Here is a 24,371-nt window from a genome sequence, read left to right on the forward strand (position 1 = left end):
CTACTCTCTACACACACACACACACACACACACACACACACACACACACACACACACACACACACACACACACACACATACAAAGGTGTAACAATTGAAAATCCTTTAACAGATCCATATTAAATTTTTCAAGGAGGATTCAATTTAGATATGCGTACAAAAAGTATAGTTGGATGGTCATAACTGTGCTGGTGACATTTACTACTATTCTTTGCACATACTTAGCCTCCTTCGCAGTCTTGTTGGGCGTCGGCGTTATTTTTTCTCTGAGCGACGCGAGTAATATGAGGCCGCGAGGGACGATTTGCTGCCGAGGGAGTTTTTGCCACGGAGAGAAGGTTTCGCGCCCAACAAGACTGCGAAGGAGGCTAGCACATACTAGTGTAATGAATGGGTACAGGTGAGATATAAAGGAGAGAATCATTAATGATACTAACACAGTTTAGGTTTGTCAGGTGTGCCATATAAAACATTATAGCTGGGTGTACACTTCACGATAACTACAGTACGTGCTATTTCTAAGGTATCGTTTTGCTTGAATTGCCTGAGTACGGAAATCACTGACAGAGACACCATTGTACTCCTATGTAAACGTGGCTCCGCGAACACGAAGAAACCAGCCTGTGTATATAGACAGTGAGTTCTCAAAACAAAATACCTTTACTTTCATCTGTATTGGAGAGGTGTGCGGTTAGTCAAAGGCTCACCTGTTGGGATACATATTATTTGCACAGGTGTGGTCTTTACCTGTTCGGTCCTTTATTCTTTATTCGACAGCCTTGTGTCTGATACTGGACATATCGGTTTTGAATATATGTTTTGGATTGCCTAACTCAAGAATGGCATGATTCTAAAACTACCCCCGTTTTGTTATAATGTGTATAACCAGGCATGTAAACTCTGTCAACATATTTGAATGAGCATTGTAACCGTTCTTACTGTATATTCAATACTGTCCAGTTACCAGAGATAGAATTTCAGAATAGCCTCCGGCTGGTTCGGCACTCCTGACGTTGTATCCTTTTTATACAGCTTAATAAATCAAATCAACTGTCCTTAGTGCTTGCAGGAATGGTAGAAATATGAAATAGTTATTTACGAGTGACATAAACAGACCTAACAAGAGCTCCACGATCTCATACCTTCTCCAAATGTTGATCCGTCGACGAATTATACATTTTATTAATTGATTTCGCAAATAAGAGCACCATTTACATGGGTTATATCCGTTGATCATATTCTCCAACCAATGGCAGCCTGATCTTACCAAAAAAGGCTATTCTAGCAATTCCTCATAAATTATGCAAATATGGTCATGCTTTGAATAAATTATGTTTATTGCTGTTCACCTTCACTTAACTTCCAAATGCGGCAAGTATAAAATTCCCAGCAGTTACTGCTACTAAAATAATATAAATTTTCTCATTAATTATGCAAATGACGTCTTCTTGTACATAATCTTTATCTTCAGATGTTGTTCTCGTTCTCAATTACATATGCCACAAGTGTTTCATAGTCCGATTATGGAACGAAGCAGATTTATAGAATTTCCTCATGAATTGTGCAAATTAGCTAATGATTTGCATGATTGTCATCTTGTTATGTCAAGCATCACTTTAGCTACCTACACTGTATACATACCAAAAATCAAGAGAATCGGTCAACCGGTTCTTCAGTTATCCTCCTTCGAAGATTTTTCAACAAACACTCCTGCAGTTTCAAAACAAGCCGCTAGGGGGGCCAAACTCATGTCAATTCTTCCCTAGCCTAAGACCTATCTACCATTCAAAATTCATGACCCTAGCATGTCCAGATCACGAGATATCAAAACCGGAAGTCCTGCTGCAGTACCAACAAAAGCCGCCAGGGGGGCCAAAATCTAACCATTTCTAAGTCTCACCAAGACCTACCTACCTACCAAGTTTCATGACAATGCATATTAAGCTTCTTGAGTTATGCTTTTCATAGACAGACAGACAGACAGACAAAGAGACGGATAAACGCTACTGAAAACATAACCTTCTTGGCGAAGGTAACTAGGCCACAGTCATCGACAGAACTTTGGTTACTTTCTTATCATGCATGATTAAGATGGAAAAAAACGTCAAAGGATAGTAGCTAGTTAGCACTACTCTAGAGTAGTGCGAACTTGAAAGAGGAGCAAGAAACAGGAAGTCTAACTGTTATTCTGACACAAATAGAATAGAGCAAAGAGCAAACGGTGGAAGGAAAGAAACGGGTCCACATCGCTGAGTTGCTTGCTCTGGTCAAACGGTCTGAAACTTCGCACACAGACCACAGGGTCAAGGGGTCAGTCCGCAGTCCGGGCTGTCCACACATGTCGGCTCTGACCACAGGACCATTGGTGGACAGTACTGGTAGTAAATGTAATGGCCATGTCCGTGATGTGAGAGAGTGAGGGGGAAAACGGACGCCATACACAAGAAGAGACAGTTGTAGATCTGCATGGTGAGTTTCTGGCCTTGTGTTTAATTCGCAGTTTCATCTCTCAGAGGCTCGTTATTTCCTTCGCCAAGAAGGTTATGTTTTCAGTAGCGTTTGCTCGTCTGTCCGTTTGTCTGTCTGTTTGTCTGTGAACAGCATAACTCAAGAAGCTTAATACGCATTGTCATGAAATTTGGAAGGTGGGTAGGTCTTGATGAGACTTAGAAATGATTACATTCTGGGCCCCCTGGCGGCTTTTGTTGGTACTGCAGCAGAACTTCCGGTTTTGATATCTCGCGATCTAGACATGCTAGGGTGACGAATTTTGTTTGGTTGATAGCTCTTGGGGTAGGGAAGAAGTGACGTGAGTTTGGGCTCCCTAGCAGCTTGTTGGACCTGGGAAGAGGAATGGGCAGGGAGTTCTGAAGTGCGAATCGTACACACGCGCAATACCTTGTTATTCTGGCGGGGGGAGGGGTGGGTGGGGGTGGGGGGGTTGCTATCCTGTATGATATAGTAATTCCGTGGTAATAAGTGTACTGGTCTGGGGTCGTGTGGCGTAGCTCGGCAGCGTGCTCGACTCGGAACCAATAGTAGGTCCCGGATTCGAGTCCTGACATGCCACCGATCTTGTGCGTTTGGAAAGGCACTTTACACGACTTTCCTCACATAACTCAAGTAAAATTGTATCTGTATCTGTCGGCATAAAATAAGTTGATATAACTTGAGTGTGCTGTCACCATGTCTAGTCATGAAATGTTGGAAAACATGTTGAATGTTAAAAATAATAATAATTAGTGTACGTCTTGGCAAACAAGGGATCAATGCAAATCTCTACAGTAAATTTTCGCTACACTGCAAAAGTTATGCAGGTATCCGGACACATTATTCCAAATCTAGAACGGCTCTTTTAACTTGCACTCGTACACCTAGAAATCTTTCACGGGATTAAGAGCACTATGCATATCCTATGATGTCTATATCATGAACTGGGGAGATTAATTACTGAATGAGTTTTTTTGCTTTCTTGCTCTTTGATCATGATACTTTTGCTCTGTAAGGTTTTATGTACAAAAACACAATTCGTGCTGTATCCTGCAAATTAACTCCACACGATGATCTACTGCGAATCATGTCTGTCATGTTTTCATGGCGGTGCACAAGAGATTTTGCTGATGCGACCAAATATTTGGGTTGAGAGCATATGTTTATGTTTATGTTTATGTTTATGTTTATGTTTATGTTTATGTTTATGTTTATGTTTATGTTTATGTTAATGTTAATGTTAATGTTAATGTTAATGTTTATGTTTATGTTTATGTTTATGTTTATGTTTATGTTTATGTTTATGTTTATGTTTATTAGGAACAGTTTCTTACTACTCTTGCTGGAGTCATGTACATTATAACATATTATAACATCACAATAAATACCACATACAATTCCGCTGTCATTTTTATATACACCACTACACATATACACCATTACATATATACACCATTACACATATACACCACTACACATAACTTCACACTATGTACTTAATAGCGACATATACACCAGAACAATATAACCATTGAGCTGCGCTATAATTACTTTTAGCATCGGTGCTCCTTAGTCAAAACGTTAATCTGAAGTCCTGTTCTTGATTCAGAAGACAGGTGGTTCTTTCCACACGGGTTGGGCGCCTGTGGCATGTCTCCAACACGCGGCCCCAAGTGCACCATACACGCAGGAAACACGAGTAAAGAGCTCCCTAATGAAGCTGTTTGCCGGGAGGGTTGACTGGGATCGAGTCATGACCTGCTCCGAGTGTACCCTGGGAACGTGCCGGGCCACGGGTTCACGTTGCTGAGCCCTTGTTGTTGTATCCAGAACCGTGCTTTATTCCAAAAAATGATATTCAGGCGCGCTTCGGAATAGTCTCTGCGTATCCAGAACCATGCCTGGGGTAAATCATCGTTCTTGGATACGCGGAGACTATCCAGAACCGTGCCTGATCCTAATCCAAACCCATTCAGGCATACTCTCCAAGCAGAGGTTAGGGGTCTGGGTTATTTTTGGCGTGTTTAAAAACTTTCTTATTGTTTTTTTTTACTGGAATTTTCTTTTTGGGTAAAAGAGAAATTCCAGTGCAAAAATGAAACCCCGATATAAAGTTTTTAAAAAACACGCCAAAAATAACCCAAAACCCTAACCTCTGCTTGGAGAGTAATTCAGGCATAGAAATAGATAGGCACGGTTCTGGATACGATTGCATGCCCTTCATCACGTGCCACGCCCGTAAATAAGTGGAGTTTTCTGTTGTCTGCAGCCGTTCAGAACATCTTCGGGTAGACGTTAAGAAATACTCAAGACGCCTTTTTAGTGACTTCCTGTCTTGGGTTCAAGAGTGTGCCTCTATTTTCCTCCGTGTGGGTACTGGTATATCTGTTGGTTTCGGTCGACTGTTCAAGGCACTGCCAGCTAAAATAAACGAAATAGTAGTCATGGTGCATTGTCAAACATAGGTGTCAGCGGGTTTCTGTCTGAAGTTCAAATGTGTGTCCCGACTCGTTCTCTAAAAGACATTCTTTTAAGGTCCGGTGAAATAGAACGCTAGCAAATTGTGTGAGTGCCCGCACTTGAATCTGTAATTCACCTATGTTCACAGTAGCAAAATTTTATGGTCTGAGGAAAATGAACATGTTTACGGAACTATATGTTCACGGTGGCGACAGGTGCAGGAAAAAGAAAGTCCAGGAGTTACTTGTTAACTGTAATAATAAGTTCAAGGTAGAGGCGTGACAGTGAAAACATTGAACAAAACAGTACAGTGAAAAAATCAGGAATTACAGTAAGGGCCCAGCCATATCATCGTACGATCGTCGTACGATTGATTGCAAACTGAGAGTATTCTTTGGTAATAGTCGTGCATGAATTGTAACAAATTTGAAGTAAAAGTCGGTCACATACTAGTACGTCGTAGCCTCCTTCGCAGTCTTGTTGGGCGTCGGCGTTATTTTTTCTCTGAGCGACGCGAGTAATATGCGGCCGCGAGGGACGATTTGCTGCCGAGGGAGTTTTTGCCACGGAGAGAAGGTTTCGCGCTTGGAGCTAAGTACGTCATACGATCGTCGTACAATGGGTTGTAAACTGAGAGCATTTGTTTGGATATAGTCCTGCATGTTTCGTATGGATTTTAGCTGCATTGTTGCCTTGGATCCTTGTCAGTAGTATGTTCTGTGTCACAGTGTACTTGAAAATACTGCGTACGATGACCTACCATAAATGTGGCCACACCGTAAGGAGGCCAACAAATACGCGCACGCACGCGCGCGCGCACACACACACACACACACACACACACACACCAACTTTATTTTGCTTATGTTCACTCCCAGAGTAGACGGGAAAATTCGGGGGACTTTTCCGGATCCAAAAGCCGGGACGTGTGCCTGATAAACAAAAGAAAAGCTGACATTCTGACGTTGATTATTTTTCTATTGTCCCAAAAGTGTCTTTTTAGTTGCCCCAGTCTAAATTTTAGTGTTCAGTAGCCATTGTAGTTTCGAGCCCTGCAGCTTCTACGATCCAAGTTCTCACTGCACATTTACCCAGCATTTATTTTCACAGTATCTTCTTCTACCTTTATCCCATTCGTATGGAACCGTATGGGGACTACAACATACCCGTCCACGCCAACCCAACCCTAACCGCAGGTGGTTCCCGTCTCCCGTACTGGAAACATAAACAGCGGGAACGATTGGAAATGGAGGGAGACCTTTTGGCCCTGTTTTGATTAGTTCACACCGTCCTGGAAATTCAATCCCTCGAACGGCCTGTCATGCTGACATCAGCGTGTCGATAGATATTTGATAGCGGTTGTAAGGTCAACCCTAATAAATGTGTCATTGTTTTTCTCTTTTTTAAGTATTTAGAGAATGATATTAATGATACAGGTCAACGTAAGGTAGTAAAAAGAAAAGAGTGTAGGAAATTTTATTATTTTATTATTAGGCCACACCGACTTAATTTTATGGATGACATCCTCTGAAGACACCCAAACTAGTGCGCGCGGGCGAATAAACTAAAAAATCCGGCCAAAAATAAAAATGCTACTAAACCACAGGAATGCAAAGGCAAAGCTGGTATTGTGAATTTGCGGCAGAACATAGCGACGTACACGACAAGCCGGCAAGCTGTTTTTTTTCGGATTTATGAATCGACACGGTGCGTATGTACTGAGCTCTTGAGTCATGGAGATTTGGTACTCGTAGCCTGGGTGCCATCCTCCAGAGTTACCACCGGCTCCGTACTGTCGCTATCTAGCAAGCTACCATGGACTATCCAGACCAGAGCCTCGGATGACGTGATCCTTTTTTTTTGAGAACAGACGAAAATCAATGCGCGCGTGGATGTCATCCATTAAATTAAGTCGGTGTGGCCTTATATAATTTGATAATATCAGAAAATACACGAACGTTACGAAAATGAGAAGATAGGCAGTACACCTTCAGTATTTAAAAGTCAAAGAAGATGTGAACGAACCAAAACAAAGAATTTCATGTTTGATGCATGCTTTCAGTATTCAGTCATTTCTTTGTCCTTTACTGCCACGATTTCATATTGAAGGGGGCATCTTTGTTTTCTGGGGTGCCCAGAGGATGTCATCCATATAGTCAAATCAGTTTGCCCTTACATCAAACACACGGCTAAACCTAAGCCCCGTACTTGATCCTCAGTAAGCCCCACTCTAACACGTACCAACCACACTTATGGCTTGACCTTGTGTGCGCCTACGCTACTCTTAAAACGGATGTGCATCTATGGTTTATGTACCATAAAGAATGTTATGCCACTACTGAACTTAAGTGATCCTTTTGTGAACACTCATGACTTCTTTGAAGATTATTTTGTATTCCTTGAAAGGGTAGTCAACGTCACGTTCATTAGGGAAACCGCGATCCTTAAAAAACATCGTAAACGGACGAAACAAAACTTAAACTATAAGTCTGTCAACTTTACTGTTAAATTATGCCCTTAACAAAACTTAAAAACAAACATTAAACATCGAATTGTATTACATCTCACATTTTGTGCTGATCCTAAATTAAAAACTGGTGAAACAAAACTACAAACTACAAATCTGTCAACTGCGCAGTTAAATTTTACTCTTTCCAAATAAATTTCTTTCAGCAAAACTTAAAAACAGAGCTGTCACTGATATGAAGTAATTTGAACATCGTAAACTGACGAAAAAAACAACTCCAAATATGTCGACTGCACTGTTAAATTTTGTCCTTAACAAACACCTACAGCTAAACTTTAAAACATTCCGAAATTGATATGAAGTGATTTGAAAGGCAGCTGGTTCACGTGCTGGTCACATGAAATCTGTAACACCCTGCGGGGAAGATATAATTTGTTCGACAAAAACACTCGAGCAACCCCTGGCTCTCCGCCAAATGCCTGATTTAATACAGCTACGTCCGTAAAAGTCTAATGCGGTCTATATGTCTGCGTGAAACTGCCGTATATAATCTGCAGATATTTCAAAGGACTTCAAAGGTAATAGCATTTGAAAGCCGACAGAGAACCTCACCGAACCTATTCAATGTACTATATATATTTATTCTTAATCCTTGACAAAATACTGTCAAAATTCACATTTTCCCATTCCCAGGATGCATAGCGGCAAGGGGGTTGGCAGTGGGATTTTACGAAAAAATGTTAACGTTATACTTCTTGTTTTTGTGCCTTTTCTGTTCAAAATTTGGTGACTTACTACAGGTCGAATCTGTCAATAGATACAGTTTTTGTGGTGTTTTCTCATATACAAGGAACATGACATTGTAGACAAATTTACTCCCTACAATGGTAACGTTATACCGTATTTCAATAGAGAAGAAGATAATTCTCCAAATCACAAATGTTGTAGTATATAATAATTTGAGGAGCAGCCTCCATTATTACAGATTCTGTCATCAATGAATGTAGAAAGACCAAAGGAACACATAATTCCGATCCCCCAGCTTCTGGCGCTATGCATCTTGGGAATCAATGCATGGGACAGGGCGAAGTTTTCCTGGTGGACGTGCTACTACTAGCAGGGCACCAAATTAAAGGTGGTCCAATGGCCACTGACGACTAAAATTTAGGCTGGGACAACCAAAAAGACTTTGGGACATTTTTGAGACAATAGAAACATAATGAACATCATAATGTCAGCCCTTCTTTTGTTTATCAGGCACACGTCCCGGCTTTTGGATCCGGAAAAGTCCCCTCGAATTTCCTGTCTACTCTGCAGTTATAGTGCGCCTGGGAGTGAACGTAAGCAAAATAAAGTTGACTTGAAGTTGAGGTCATACAATACTTCCCAAAAAACAGGTTGGGGCAGTTTATCCTAACCTTGGAACAATTGAAATCTATATTTTTGGGACAGTGCTGGGACAATAGGAAGAAAAGTTAATTTCGAGGCCTGTACTAGGCGTTCCGGAAAATTTCAATTCTCCCCACATAGTTCCTACAGCGATAGTCTCTCTACTGACCGGGTCAGGACACAGCGGAGGTCACATGGTCTAGCGGTGAAGGTCAACTTGTAGGAGGAAAGGTCAGATAAATGGCTTATTGGTCAATTTGTTTGTTGGTCAAACATTACCCGTGCAATAGCGCTGGATTGATACAGGGTATACAATCGGTTTTACAATCTCATAAGAATCAACCAATAATCACCAACAATCACATAATACACATGATACATATAACACATTTGCTCCACACACTTTTTGCGGAACTGTCGCAAGGGGTCTGTGCGGCTGCCATTCGGCGCCACCAGGTGACCTCAATACGACTTTCCCCAACCGAAGTTAGGTACCCATTCACACCTGGGTGGAGTTAGGAAAGTCGTGTTAAGTGCCTTTCCCAAGGGCACAACATCGGAGCGCATGTCCAGACAAGGATTCTGACGTCAACATCTGCTTTAAGATCAGGACAAATGCAGAGGTCCGGCGAGAAAAATGTTTTTGTATTTATCTATATCTTGAAATGTTTCTCTCCTTTGAACATACTCTTGGTACCTTGACAGGCTTACATGTTGAATTCTAATCGAAGGTTTGAAAAGATCTTATAATTATTAGTATAAGTGCCCATTTTTACTCCTTGTGCTTTTAGTAATTAGCTCCTCGCCTTTCAGCCATGTGTTTATGAAGTTGAATAGGTTTTTATAGCCAGCGTGTTTGCCAAACACTTAGGAAAACTTCTTAAGTGTCCAACTTTGGGGGTCTGCACTCTATCAGGTGTAAACTATTGTTAAGGGTCGTGTCTGGCACGTAACCTTAACAGCTACGCTTGCGGGGTTTTTGGTGTGACAACAAGTGAAGGAATACTTGTTCAGGTGTGGGAAGGGTCCTGCCTCAAGTCTGCCATTGTCCTCTCAAGAGCTGTGGTATTTACAGAAATGTTCTCTTTTGGGTCGGTTTTCTTGGTGCCTAAACAATGTACAGGTGGTAATTGCGTTTCATGTTACATGCTTACTATAGGCGGCATTATGGAGGATGTCCATTAAATGCGTTATCATATAGTATCTAATATCTGCCCAGAAAAGAACAAGAAACAGGAATTGAGGTGTTCAAATCTCGTATTTTCCAAGACCTATCGTAGAGTGGAACTCGTTGCCACGAAGCATATTTGGTGCATATATCATTACTAGATAGCTTTAAACAACTCCTGCAATTAAGTGTGCAAAAATGTATAATACAGATAGCTGCCGTCGCTAGCTAGAAGGTAAGAAAATAGAAGATTCTTGCGTTTTTTCAGTCAACTTCCTTATTTATCTTTATCTGTACATGTTGCCTCATGGAAGCCATTTGGAAAATACATAGAGTTAAGGAGAAATCTACAGTAAAGGACGAAGCAAGAAATCCACAAAAGCTTTAAATATTTTTTTTTATTCCAACATTTCATGACTAGACATGGTGACAGCAAACTCAAATTATATCAACTTATTTTATGCCGCCACCAACGCAGAGGACGGATACCAGACAAGACAATACTACTGTAAATATTTCACGGAGGTGTATGATCTTTGACGTCTTGTCAAAAAATGGTTTTTAGCGTTATACACACCGTTTCTATGGTCTGCCAGAACCTGACCTAACCGTGTGAGGTAGACAGGTGTTTATTTATACCTTCCCGAACACGCCACACGCCCGGCCGAACTGTTTGTTGATACATTCCCCTAAATTTGCCAACGCAAAGTAACCGTCTGTTTTCACCCACTGCGAGTTAGTGAGCATTCTCTGTCAGTTCCGCTTGGGTGAGTAGCAGGGATCGAAATATCCATGTGCAATGTGAAAAATGCACACGATTGAAAAATGCGCAAGATTTGCATTTAAGGCCATGTTGATTTGATTATATGGATGACATCCGCGCGCGCATGAATTTTCGGCCGTTTCCAAAAAGTTTTCAATCATACTGTAAATCATACAATCAACAGTTGCAAAATGAGCAAATATATACCGTAAGGTACAAAAAAATATTTGAAAATGATACCATTGATACCATTTAATGCCAAAATTAAATGAAAAAGACGAAAATGTGAAGAAATTGATTTGGAGTGTAGATTATTCGCCATACCATACTCTGTCATTTGTTCAACCTTCATGACCACGTAGATTTCATGATGAAAGCAACTTTTTTTTTTTGCAAAACTTTTTTTTTATTCGCACGCTCGCATCAGTTTTGGGGTCCCCAGAGGATGCCATCCATATAATCAAATCAACATGGCCTAAAAATATTTTGGATGTGCAGTTTTGCACCTATAGCAGGGGGCAAGGGTGTGTTGTAGCAAAAATAACGTCGGACTTGGTGCTCCCAGGCCCAAGGACAGACAACACTTGTGAAACAACAGGAGCTTCTTGACTTAATTTCAAGCTTCAATTTTGTTTCCTTTCGGACTTTCAGTTCCCAAAAAAAATTGTCTTCACTAATATGCATATCAATCAATAGTTCTTCCTTATAAACCTCAGCAGCCATTCTCCTGCAGTGTGCATGCTGTATACATGTACCTGAAACGTCTGACCGTTTCCAAAACTGTTTTTTTGCATATCTTATTACCTGGATGTCTACCCTTCACCGACATAAGTATAATTTTACACATAAATTTTAAAATTGCATCTAGAATTTTTGCCAATGTGTAACTTTGTACGTACCTGACAAAAAGTATTTCGAGCCCTGAGTAGTGACGACGTTTTTCGTCGTGGTTGGGGAAGGTGTCGACAGGTGGTTTACACTATCAACGATCAGCTTGAACGTGAACAATAGATCACTTTGTCCCAAAGAGTCCATTGGGGGTTATCAAAGACGTTCTAACTTAATTGAAGCTTGTCAATATTTTCCAAGCCACTTCTTCTTTGGAGTAATACTTGAATAAACGTTTTAAATCATTTTCGTTTGACGAATGTCACTGTCCAACATGATATATGCCAACGTTAATTGAAAAAACGTTGCAGGCTGAACTTGGCGAGTATTATTTTCGATCTCCGATTGAGGTTATGACGATGATTTGCAATTCTTCCTGAGTATTGAGCACTTACTCCACTTGGGAAATCAACCCATTCCATTACACATTCCAATACTGCGACTGCTGACCCTAGCTACTTCTACGAAATCAAAACACTAAAGAAAAAAATGATTTTGGCAGCCGTCCACGGGTTATCTAAGGTAAACCTAGAACTTGACGTTTTTGGTAAACTGAGTCTTCACACCTGACTTGACAAGCAGAGTGTCCTGTGTCACAGCTGTCATCACCAGCAGAGAAAAATAAATTCAGCATAGATTTCAAGTATTTTGTATTTCAATGGCAAGTTTGGACAGAAATATTTCATTTCATTTCACACTTTATGTATGCTACATACCAGCTAGGCATCTGTTGTACTTATATATAAAGACTAGCATGAAAGTACACCTGAGTTGGTATGATTGACACAATTCCGGTGAGTCAATTTCTTTGAGTTGCAGAACAGTTAAATTTCTCATTATACAAATTTAGACAATCATTGTTTGAATTTGTTTAAATCTTTTTGGCGCAGAATGATGTCTTCACCTCAGTGTACCTTTCTTATTATAGAATTGGTTTATTGCAAATGAACAACTGGGAGCCCACAGGTTGAATTGTGTGTTCTAAACATACATAGATACATAGAAAAAAAAACTAGGTTTAACTGTCAAACTGTTGTTGATTGCAGGAGTGCTGCTGAAGAATTGTCGAGCAAGCCGACTGTCAACAGAGCCTTGAGTAGAGGGTGAAGTTCCGGGCGTGTTTGTATATCCCAAGAGTAGACATTGGTAGGTCAGTGAAGCATCGAACATGGCGTCTAATAGACCCATTGCAAGCTGCATGCTCCTTGTTTGTTTGAGCCTTACCGCGGATTTCGCGTCAACGGACTCAACAACATCAAGGCACAGGCATAGCGAGGCGTGTGCGAACTGCATTTCGGGGGACGAGGACGGAGGGAAGGTGACGACTCTGAAAGTCTTCTGGGACGAGGTGAAATCTGCGGTCAAGGACGTTGAGGGGGAGATCGCACAGAAACGCAAAGAAGGAAAGTGGGTTGATAGAAGTGATCCCAAGGACGTAGAGACAGACGCAAAGAACATGAAAAAGACGAAGGTCAGCGGTTCGTGGTCAGCAGTAGCCAGACTGTCCGCCAGAGTGTCCCGCCTTGAAACCAACATGTCGCTCGTACTCGACCAGAACCAGTTCTTGAGGTCTGAGGTCGCCAACCTGTCGGCTCAGATGGGAGGCAAAGGTCAAGGTCAAGGAAAACGGCGACACTTGAGGAACTACATGGAGCACCTTGAAGAAAGCATCGGCTACGTCGAGATGGAACTGGACAATGAGCGCAGTAAGATGAATCGCTACCAGTCAGAACTATCCACCATCGCCGTCAGGCAGGACGAACTAGAATCCAAGATGGCGGACTTGGCCAAAAGAATTACCCAGAAGCCTCGGCGCAAGCACAGTAGTGTCGTCACCAACGCGATTGCTCCCGCGGTCCCGGATGTGTCCGTGGAAGAGGCTGACTACGACTACGACGTTGAATTTGTGCCCGAGCCAAAAGGACAGCGATAGGTTGTAAATCTAACGTTGTTGTGAAACCCAGGAGCATCTCACAGCAAGGCGAGACATCCTGATGTCATGGACAAGCCGTCAGTGGCACACAGAGTGATAAATCGATCTTAAGACTGCAGACTAGGTCATGGCCAAGGCTGTAATTTTCTGTGCTGTAGGAATGAGCGCGTGTCTGTGTTGCGCTAGACAATTAGTGCTTCTATGATCGGTTTCAAGTCTGAAAGCTTTTGACATTATCATGCATCAATGTGATGTCGTCTTGACGGTACATGTACTCATGAGTATGCCACGGACGCTATCTTTGATTCCGAGTTTTCAATTCAGACTCAGATAAGTTAGAAGGGATTCTGGGAGGTTGAATTCGAAGGGTGTTCAGAGAATGACAAGGTTGAACATTTACAGACATTCTAAACCTGACAAAGCAAAATAATGTCTGATGAACTGTGGACACCACTCCTATGTAATCTCCAAGCAGATCATACGGTGGCAAGGCAGTATCCATTGACCAGAGGAGTGTCAATTAGCCACCTTCGGTGGGGAAATAGATACTGTCTGGCAAATGGATACAGGCTGGCAAATTTCATACTGTCTTTTCCCACCGAAAGATCTGCTTGGAGATTTCTTCTATGTAGTCCAATGCCTTCGAGATGATTGAAGAGAAAGAAATGCCTGTGGCAGTTGTCAAGAGTCCGAGTAGTTTACTCCCTACTTCATGAGAGCTGACTTATTACTACATACCGTTTGTTAAGTGGTAAAAGATAGATTGGTTTGGTTGCTTGCTGTCGTTGATTTTTGTTAATTGTAGTAATATATGGTAAAAGTGATGTTTACACGTAGACAATGACACGAAGTGAGTTGTGCGTAATTATCGTAATATCGCATTTTAATAACCAGGCAAAACTACGCCGTCATCAGTGTAATTGTCATGAGCTTTTATAATTTCAATGATATACATACATAGGTTTGACTTATTCATATTCTAGAAAATACATGCTGCCATATTCATATGCATTTACAGGTAGTATGATACTTGTTACATGTGGCTATCATATTGTTGAAAACAATTGATGGGGAACTGATTACTTACCAATAGTAGTCTACGTGTATGTGGCATTCTAACAAGCTTGCAGAAGTTTTTTGTCTTTGAGATGTTAAAAGGCAAGAGATCTAGAACTATACGTTTGTGTTTGACATATAGTAATGGAATTTCCCCAATAGCGCTTGTGTTGACTTTATAGATATATTGTATTAGATACAGAAAATGCAGAACTTTATATCTTCTCTGTGGAATCAATTTTTTTCAATTTGTACTCGATTGAAAACTGTTATCATGTATCATTTTGATGAAAAATTACATATACAATTTACTCACTGACAAAATTCAATGATACTCTTAACCTTATGATAGTACAAAGCCTATTGTTAATATGCCTAGCGGTATCCCACAGGTCTGTGCGCCTTTCCCACTAAGTCGTAATCATAGTCGTTTGATGACTCCTCAGTTGGCGGTGTCGAAGTTTCCTCTTCCTCCGGCGCTGGCGGAGTGGGAGAATCCACCAGCCGATACAGCTCGATCAACTTATTCTCAGTGTCCTGTTGCCGCTTCTCGAACAGCGCTAGCTCGTCCTCCAGAAGCTGCGATCTGTGCCTCTCCCTCTCCAGCCCCTGCCCGAGCTCGGAGACGGTCTTCGACAGTCGCTTGATCTGTCGCTGGTACTTCGGCCTCAGCTTCTTCGAATTCTCGTGAGACCTCGTCTCGTATCGCGAGACCTCGCTGGAGAGGTCTCTGACCTGGGAGTTCAGGTAGTGATTTGATGCGATGGCCTGTTGCAGGTCGGCCTCCAAGTTGTAAACTCTCTCCGTTAAGTTGGCAATCGTGTCTTGCACCTCCTGTGGAATTCCCACCTCGCCCCTCTCTTCGTTTACCCTCCTGTTATGGAAGAGATTGGAGAGAATGTGTGAAGCAAACATCAAAGAGAGCTCGTCTTCGAAACTATGCAGGTTATGTTCGCCCAGCCTGACCCAGTACCCCCGGTTGGGTGGTGGGACGTCTCTCTGCTTCAGTTCTTGCTCGGTGTTCGCCACGGCGGTCTTGACTCGCGTCCAGAAGTCCGTGAGAATCGTTTCCTGCTCGGAGACGTGGGAATTTCCCGGCTCAGCGGCGCAATCCGGACAGGGCTGCTGCGAACCCGCGCAGAGGAGGATGTAATTCAGAGCTGTCGTCACGGTAAACATCGCGAGAAATCGCGAGAATGTGGTCGCCATTGTCATCGTCGTGCTTTCAAGTCTTGATTCTTCCAGGACAATGATTAGGTTCAATATATTTTGTTTTTCAGGCCTTGCTTTCTTAGAAAAAGTTTCACATCTTCGCACTCCTGATGTATCCGTTCCAAAACTGTTTCATCGGGTACTACATCTCAGAACCTTTCCTGTTAAACACATCAAAAAAACAAAAATTCGGTCAGTACTGGTATGAATATCAAGAAATCTACAGATGCAAAGAAACACACATTTCTCAACATGTTCTATGATAAGCACATCCGTATATTTGACCTGGCCTTATAACCTAGGCGCAAGTATTGCTAAACCTGCCAAAGGGGCCTGCTTCTTTTTAGATCTGACAGAAAGAACTTGTGAATCATAAGCTTGAGAAAGAATTTAATTGTTTGTGAAGGTCTTGTATTTCAGCTAAGATACTTTTAAAAACGTTGAATTCAGGCAAAATTCCTGACACGAGGACATCATCAAAATTAAACCACTCACGTCGTCTCTTTGACTCGTCAAACTGTGACAGTGTAATAAGAAAACACTGGCCTTGTTTTTGACACGGCGTCAGGAATGCGAACTATTTTTTTCGCCGCGGATCGCGACTAAACGGCAAAACAAGCCGCGGCCTCCTCACAAGTCGCAGTTCGGGCTGCAGGCGCGTCCTCCAGTAAACCCAGAAGTTCGCGGGTGGGAAGTTTAACGGTTTACCTACGGAGTTTGGTCTCCATTCATATTGACTTATCGACGGGGAGTCACTACCGCTAGCGTTAACCACGATATCCTTCCCCTATAAACAACTTGACAGGATGTTAGCGGGGAGAGAGATGTCCACTTACACCCACGTAATGACTTGTCAAATAGAATTACTAGTACTTGTTTATAAGGATGTCTAGAGATAGAGATCCTTCAGGGCATCCAATGCGGGGCGGCAATACAAAATATATATATTCTGGATGAGGAAATCTTTCTGATGTTGACATTTGCTATACATTTTTTAACATTCAGCCCTTTATTCCCAACATTTGTTTATGTAGAAAATGTTCAGAAACTCTGATACCGTTTCACATCGGAACCTGCACATGTGTGTGTGTGTGCACGTCTGCAAAAATAGAGGGTTATTTTCCCCTATTCCATCTTTAACACAGCAGGTTCTGCATAACCATCGCCATCTTGTGGGGAGGGGGGCATTTGTCAATGTCATGTCATTCAAGTATGCCGTGCATGACAGACATTGTCCAGTACGTTGGTGCGAACTGTGACATATATCAGATGATGGTGATTGAGATTTTTCACCTTGTGCACGATAAGATAAGAAAAGTTAGTCATGCGATGATCCCTAGAAAGATGCAGGAAATGGACAAGGCCATCATGAAACGTTAAAGTTTACAGTTTCGGGGCTTTCCAAGTCAATACATTCTATTCACTTACCTAAACGATATAGTAAGTTGGAACGACACTATCCCTAAGTATATTGACATTCATGGAGCAAAACTGAGATTCTGTTAAGTGCTAAGAACTCATTGAAAATCATGGTATTACATATGGGGCACTACCTAATTATTTCTGCGCTGTTTCAAACGCCCAAATTATGAAATACTGATGTAAATGTGCTAATGTGAGGCAGTATGTGTCAATATTGTACAGATTGCTTTATTCCAAATATTTCCATTTTTGCGGCCCTGAAATTGCATTCTTGCCTTTAAAAATGTCACTAATTACTAATTAATCAATAAATATCATAAAGTCCATGTTATATATTTTCACCTTTGGAGCGCAATGGATATAATTTTTATTTACACACCGTAGCCTCATTCGGCGTAGTATAGTCACTGACACATTAGGCTATAAAGATATTTTCGTCAGACAATACAAAATGACACCACCGTTACATTTTTGGGGATAACAGTAGCTACAACAGACTAACATTGTAGTAAAGTAATATCATTATTACGAGATGATATGGCTCTTCTCCAATGATGACTGATTTTACTTCAAATTCAAACTTCCTGTAATACAAGGGATGTCGTTCCTTAGCCCATTGAAGGACGTATCTTCTACAGGACGCTAGACGCTAGACACAGTACGTTCAGGTTCATTTTCGACAAGCACAATGGACAGTCGACCACATATACGTACAGTCTAGCGTCTCGTCCCAAGGACCGCTACCCTTCGAGAGACGACAGCCAGGATTCGAACTCCCAACCTCTTGATCCAGAGGCACTAACCCTGCCGCTAGACCACGCGTGAAACAACAATGAAACCTTCCCTAATATCCAACCCTGTACGTGTCGCGACTTTTTCTCAGGAAAATTTATCCCTATCAGCACCTTTTCCTTTCCGCCTAGTTACCCACCAGCTAACGAGCCCTGAGCCTTGTTTTATCCCGGCCAGACGAGCCCATGTGTGCCGCGGATTTTCCGGTCGGCGTGACTCAGGTAGGAAATATCAGAAACCAGGGCTGCCGGTTTCCTCAGTGTCAAACATTATCGCTGAAGAAAAACATGTACTTCCACACAGATGTTATCTAAAACATTTACCTAGCAACCGCATGTACGCGCATGCATTGTCGACTTTGTAAAGCCAAGTTCAGATTGTTTTCTACAATGCGTGTTTGCCACTGTTTGATTTTTTTTATTAAAAATTGTTCAGAACGCTAGTAGTTGTCATTGCGGTTCAACAGTAGCCAAATAAATATACCCAGCTCGGTCGAACCTACGCACACGTTAAAGGCACCCAATGCAATTTCAGGGAGGCAAAGCAAGAAATATTGTAGATGAGTTAATCTGTCTGAAATTGACATTTACTGCCATTTCTTAGCGCATTTCTTAGCACATTTACATCATTTTATAATTTCATTTCAGTAAATAGCCCAAATATTTAAAATTCAAGCTACGCGATGAGTCCCATTATTTTTGGCAACACTAGAAAACCACCTACGATGCGCAACCGTTTTCCGCCAGGGACATCGCTTTTTGTCTCACAGATATCAGTTCCTTGAATATCTTTTAATAAGAATGAAGACCTTTATTGTACATTTTTCCCACACTCGGCTAAGTATAGGTCACAACAAAACAAGATGAATTGATACAGTTAACAGATACAAAAGTAACTAACTATCGTTATATAAATTCAACTTCTCGTTTTTCAGTTATTGTGGAAATAAAGGAACAGACCTGTTTTTTCGATGGGTAGTTTGTCAGTGTATGCTATGATATAGGGTTGATTAAACTTCTTTTTAATATATATATACAATAGAGATTGGCCGGAAAATTCACTCCAAATGTTACATTATAAAGCAGGCCTGTTTAACTTTTCACCTGTTTCGTTATGTTCACAGAGAAGCCTGCAGAGAACCTGTTCCCTAGGCACTATGGGAAAGTTGACAATGGTCAAAGTTTTCCTGTTGTTTTGCCAAAATGTTGGTCATCTGTGGCATGACCCCAGGTGACCTCACAACCACCAGGTCTCCTACTGTACCCTGCTATGTGAGGGTCTGAACACCTGCAGCCGGCATTTCGCCCCATGCACACCCTCATATGTGGGGCCTACGAAAAAAATTATGTGTTTCCAGTTTCAGTCCTGAAAAATTAGAGCCGGTACTTAGGGTCTTTATCTTTCTTTTTTTTTTATTAGACTTTGGCAATCTCTAGTGATCCAACTTATACAATGCACTTTAACAACGTAGAACGTGCATGACGACACTTGTATTTTCAATGTCAATGTTGGAAAACTGATTGTACAACGTTTTATCATTCAGGTGTCAGATCATGGAGCTAGAAAAGGTCGGTCAGCTCGAAAAATCATGTCCGTTGCAGGAGTCCAACCCCAAAAATAAAAGGTTAGGGTCGGCAGGTTTTTCTAGGGTCGGTCGGCCTAAACAGTCCCGTTGTGCATGTAAGATAAGATACCCATCTGTCCAGGGAGGCTGCCACTCTACAGCCATGACACTAATCCGGAGCGAAAGGTTGACTGCAGGTGTTCAGGACCGTCCCTAACGTCTGCCAGTACGAGTTTTACGGAAGACTGTTCTATCTAACCGTCCGATATTTTTCAAAGCGCATACCGACGCTATATTGACCGCCTATCTGTGTAGTGGCTCTCTCTTGTGTCTAGTCTCCACAGATGTTTACACGTACTCACAAACACACACGTAGCCTGGTATTCACACTGATTCGTGGTCGGGGCCGCAAGAGCTCTGTCCCGCCCGCCTCACATAGGTTTCCCGGTGTGTATTTCACGAGAGATTGATTAGCCCTTCAAATCCCCAAGCATACTGTCTCTTATTAGCGTAACACTCCTACCGGGACGGCCTGTTGCACTGGGCGGGGGAAGCTATTAGAGCCCCCGAAGGCACAACCTGCCTGAACACCACAATACCCCCAATCACGTAAGACTGGAGACCAGGCTTACACACACGCGTACGCTTTTTGATCTTTATTTCATTCATTCTTTATTTCAGGTAAAAAACCCATATAACATGTACAATACATCATTAAAATAATACAAAAACACTACAGACATACAAGTAAAACAGGAAGAAACCTAAAAGCATAACAAATGGTAGGTCTTCCGAAAGAATGAATTCCTGTAGAAGGCATCGGAATTAATTAAGCGACAGATTGTTGCGTTATTGGAGGAAAATAACCTTTTTAGAAAAGAATAACAAATTCTCCTCCTCCTGGTTTCAAAAGTGTCAATATAGTTACAGACAAACATTTCACTCGCGCTGCAACGCCGAGGCAGATTCATTTCTGATTCTAAAACAATTATTATAAGCCACTCTGCACTTATACAAAACACCAGAGCTTACAGAGCTCCATAACTGGGCGCCATATAGCTGGGCGCAATACGTCATAAACAGGTGTCTCTTAACAGATGGAGAGCAACAGAAAAATTTGCGGTTGATACTGTTTGCACGACTATAAAGACTCCTCAGCATAGCAAGTACACAATCATCGTCACTTAATGTGGTATTTAGGTGTATACCCAAATAGACAAATGAGTTTACGTACTTCAGGTTGGTACCGTATAGACTTACAGGTGGCAAAACTATATATTTATAACGTCTGGATTCTTTGTTTCGTCCTAATTGTTAAGTTTGTCTAGAAACACATTTTTCCTTTGGTCGAGCTGGATGCCATGTAGTACGCTGACACGTGTTATTTACACCATCAACATGTTCCCCTGTTTTTCAACAAACAATGGACTGTGTTTACCTCAAGGCAGTTTTCTTCATCTCTTAGAGGAAAGACAGATGAGGAAGACAATTGGTGGTACCAGCATCTTCAATCAGTTTGGGAGGTTTTATGGAGATTCTTTCTTAGATTTCAGACAGGCGGATTGATTTGGGACGCTTCTGTCTTTATGTGATGTGGTCCAGTTGTGATTGGCAGAACTCGGATCTTAGCCTCTAGCAGACTAACAACGAGGGTTCAAAAACAGTAGAATTTAGCCAAATGGGGGAGAATGACTGACCAGAGGAAGTTTGACCACCGTAGAGTTGATTCTCCTGCTTCTAAGGGCAAAATTAAGTTTCCCAGGTGTATAACCTTGTCACAGAAATTAAGAGTTACATTAAAAGGAAAAAGTAAAAAGCGAGCCACGAAGTTAGAAAAATTATTAGAAATTCATATCCCCAAAACATGGTTTTTGGTGCATTCTGGACAAGTTATATCGCCATCTATATATGATAACTTCAAAATTTACCATAATTTGAGTTTGATACACAATTTATTAGATATACAAAAGGTGCAGTCATTGAACTAAGAATGACATTACCCTTCAACAGTTGTGTAAATATGTGCTCTTCATAACATTGTGACATTTTTCTACTCTCCTGGTCAATTATTTTTCCATTTTTTTATCACCGAAGCGGTAAGGCCTGGCGGAGGCTAACTTGATCGATGAAGTTCGGCCAGAAAAAAAAGACGACTGCCATTGTCTTTGCTAAGAAAACTATTGTATATGTCCATACTATATACTAATAGCTATGTCCACGTTCCATTTCTCATTTGTTGATGCGTGGTTAAGCACACATGGAGGGTTACGGACAAATGAACCCACCAAAATCGTTACAACAGCGGCCATGTTCACATTCTATCGGTACTGAGTTTGACACGAAAATTGATTACAAAAAGCTTTCATCTGACGTGGAGCAAACGTTTGAGATAAATCACTGAGGCAAGTCCTCTTGCTAATGAAAACCTAGCATAAAACTGAATAATTTTTATCGTAAGTACCATTCAGACGTTATCACAACTGTCATTAATTTATCGTACGGAAAATTCAGGGGAAAATTCAGGGGACACGACAGTATTTCAGCCTTGTCACAAAAATTAAGAGTTATATTAAAAGGAAAAACTAAAAGGCGAGCCACGAAGTTGAAAAAAATTAGAAATCTATATCCCTAAAACATGGTTTTTGGTGCATTATGAGTAATTTATATTGCCAACTATATATTATAACTCCAAAATATACCATTGAGTTTGATGGACAATTTAGATATACAACAAATGCCGTTTGAACTAAACATGGCTTTACCCTTCAACGGTTGTGTAATGTGCTCTTCATAACATTGTGACATTTTTCTACTATCAATACAAATTTCTACGGCCTAGTACTCACAGTCGACAGGATGGTCAGTCCAAATCTAATCCAAAGTAAACCTGACGATCGACCGCCTAAGCTTGTCCTCCCTAAGCCGGCGGAAAGTACTGTATACCAGGGTATAGATTTTCCGTACGTCCGGCCTGTATCCCACGGACTAACACAAGTGGTGTGTGCGGATGGATTTTCAGCTCGGCCCCGCCACCAGATGGTGTTTGCTCGTAAGGCCACAGCAAGTAATTTTCATGGATGACATCACCGCGCGCATTGATTTTCGTTTGATGTGGGAAAATAAAAGGAAATTTTGTTACCCTCTGACAGTGGTCAACATGCCGAGGATGTCTGTTGCCATGCCGGAACGTGGATGGCAGATAAATATGAAGAGACGAGACAAGACAAGGCTCTGATTTAATGTTTGTCTTTTACTTTGATGCAGTGATGTATTTCATCCCTATTATATGTGATGGTGTCTGTTGATATGTGATGTTCCCACTGAACCGAAATCATTTGTACAATGATTGAAAAGTTGTTTCAGTGAGAAATGGATGTTGTAATACTAGTAGTCAGAAGTAAACTTAGCACAATGTAAGTATCATTTCTTGTTTAACAAGGTTTACGATGTCAAAATCTAAATTTTTTGGGCCCGTCTTGCTTTTTTGGGCCTGTCTTGTTTTTTTTTCGCCCGCTCGCATTAGATTTGGAGTCTGCGGAGGATGTCATCCATAAATTTTACTTGCAGTGGCCTAACGTCTGTTATAGAGCGAATGGGAAGGAGACAGGTCACGTGATTGACAAAGGCCAAGACCTTTCAACATAGGAGTCATGCGAAAGAAATACTGTATCCTTATTCTGCGGTTCTGAATATACAAGCTCTTCTATATACTCAGTATACATTTATCATGCCTCAAATTGGCATCTGCAAGTAGCCAATGCATTGACCGCTTTAAATAATTAAAACGTGTAATTGTAATTAAAAGTCTCAGAAGTTTTAAATCTAAAATAATTACTTGACATTTCTCACATGTTTCACGAAATCCGCATAGTTCGTTAGTGACTTGAAAGGAACAGTTGAAATTGCTAGAGATCAAACCGCCAAGTGAAGGAAGTTGAGCACACATTATTTTAGGACAACTTTTTTTTTAAATTCTCGATGCCCAATGCAATTTCAGAGAGGCAAAGCCCCCAAAAAATTTCTGATAAGGAAATCTTACTGATATTGCAATTGACATTTACTGCCATTTCTTGGCACTTTTTCGTCATCATTTTGTACTTGAAGCGTTAGCAATATCCCCAAAACAAGCTGTGCGAGGCGTCTCCTTTTTTTTTGGCACCACCAATAAATAGCTAGAACCAGCATACAAAACAAAACAAGCAACCGTTTTCCGTCAGTGACATCGGATTTTTGCCTCACAGATATAAACTTGTATGTTATGGTATAGGGTTGATTCGCTTTAATGAGTGGTTATATCGTTTTCAAAATCAACTGCTTTCAAGGTACATGTACACGTATTGTACATAACGTTCCCATGTGCCCCCCTCCCACCTTGTTTGGTCATCTGGTATTTACGCCTGTCAAGGTCACGTCGCGTTTGCATGCTCGTAGCCAGGATTTTGAAGGGGGAGAGGGGTTTTACCAAGGTTTGAGGGACCAGGAAGCTCGCGCAAGGGGAGCGCAAAAGGCACGAGTTTCCTAGGCCTAGGGGGTCAGGGTGCATGCTCTCCCGGGAATTTCGAAAATTGAACCTTCTGAAATGGCATTTATTAGAGGTTTTCTAAGGAAAAATGATCAGACATAACTTTTTATTCAATGACAAATTTTGCAGTTTTTCTACAATTCCAGCCCCGCTGGTGATACAAACCAGTGCACCTTTTACTTTAAAGAAAAATCTTGAACTTTAGATGAAAAGTGGACCTTTGAGAGCCCGGGGGTTCTTCCAAA

General features: G+C 41.4%; 2 protein-coding genes across 3 annotated transcripts in view; one reads left to right on the forward strand and one right to left on the reverse strand.

The window, feature by feature from the left end:
• LOC109463110 overlaps positions 1-13,797 on the forward strand; it is a 14,669-nt gene extending 872 nt beyond the window's left edge. Inside the window, exon 2 of one of the 2 annotated variants that reach the window (XM_019759823.1) lies at positions 12,672-13,796. In XM_019759823.1, coding sequence (XP_019615382.1) covers positions 12,794-13,558 — 765 coding nt within the window. In that variant the 5' untranslated portion in view covers positions 12,672-12,793 and the 3' untranslated portion in view covers positions 13,559-13,796. Of the gene's footprint in view, positions 1-12,671 lie in introns of both variants that reach the window. The other variant, XM_019759824.1, reaches the window with a different exon arrangement.
• A 571-nt stretch (positions 13,798-14,368) lies between these two features.
• LOC109463109 lies at positions 14,369-22,540 on the reverse strand. The gene is made up of 2 exons (XM_019759822.1): positions 22,451-22,540; positions 14,369-15,987 (listed from the first exon to the last, which is right to left on the reverse strand). The coding sequence occupies exon 2, from the start codon at positions 15,827-15,829 to the stop codon at positions 14,990-14,992; it is 840 nt and encodes a 279-aa protein (XP_019615381.1). The 5' UTR covers positions 15,830-15,987; positions 22,451-22,540; the 3' UTR covers positions 14,369-14,989.
• Positions 22,541-24,371: the final 1,831 nt, after the last annotated feature.

Source organism: Branchiostoma belcheri, unplaced genomic scaffold (assembly GCF_001625305.1).
Source record: "Branchiostoma belcheri isolate BF01 breed outbred unplaced genomic scaffold, Haploidv18h27 scaffold122, whole genome shotgun sequence".
In the NCBI taxonomy this organism is placed as follows: Eukaryota; Metazoa; Chordata; class Leptocardii; order Amphioxiformes; family Branchiostomatidae; genus Branchiostoma; species Branchiostoma belcheri.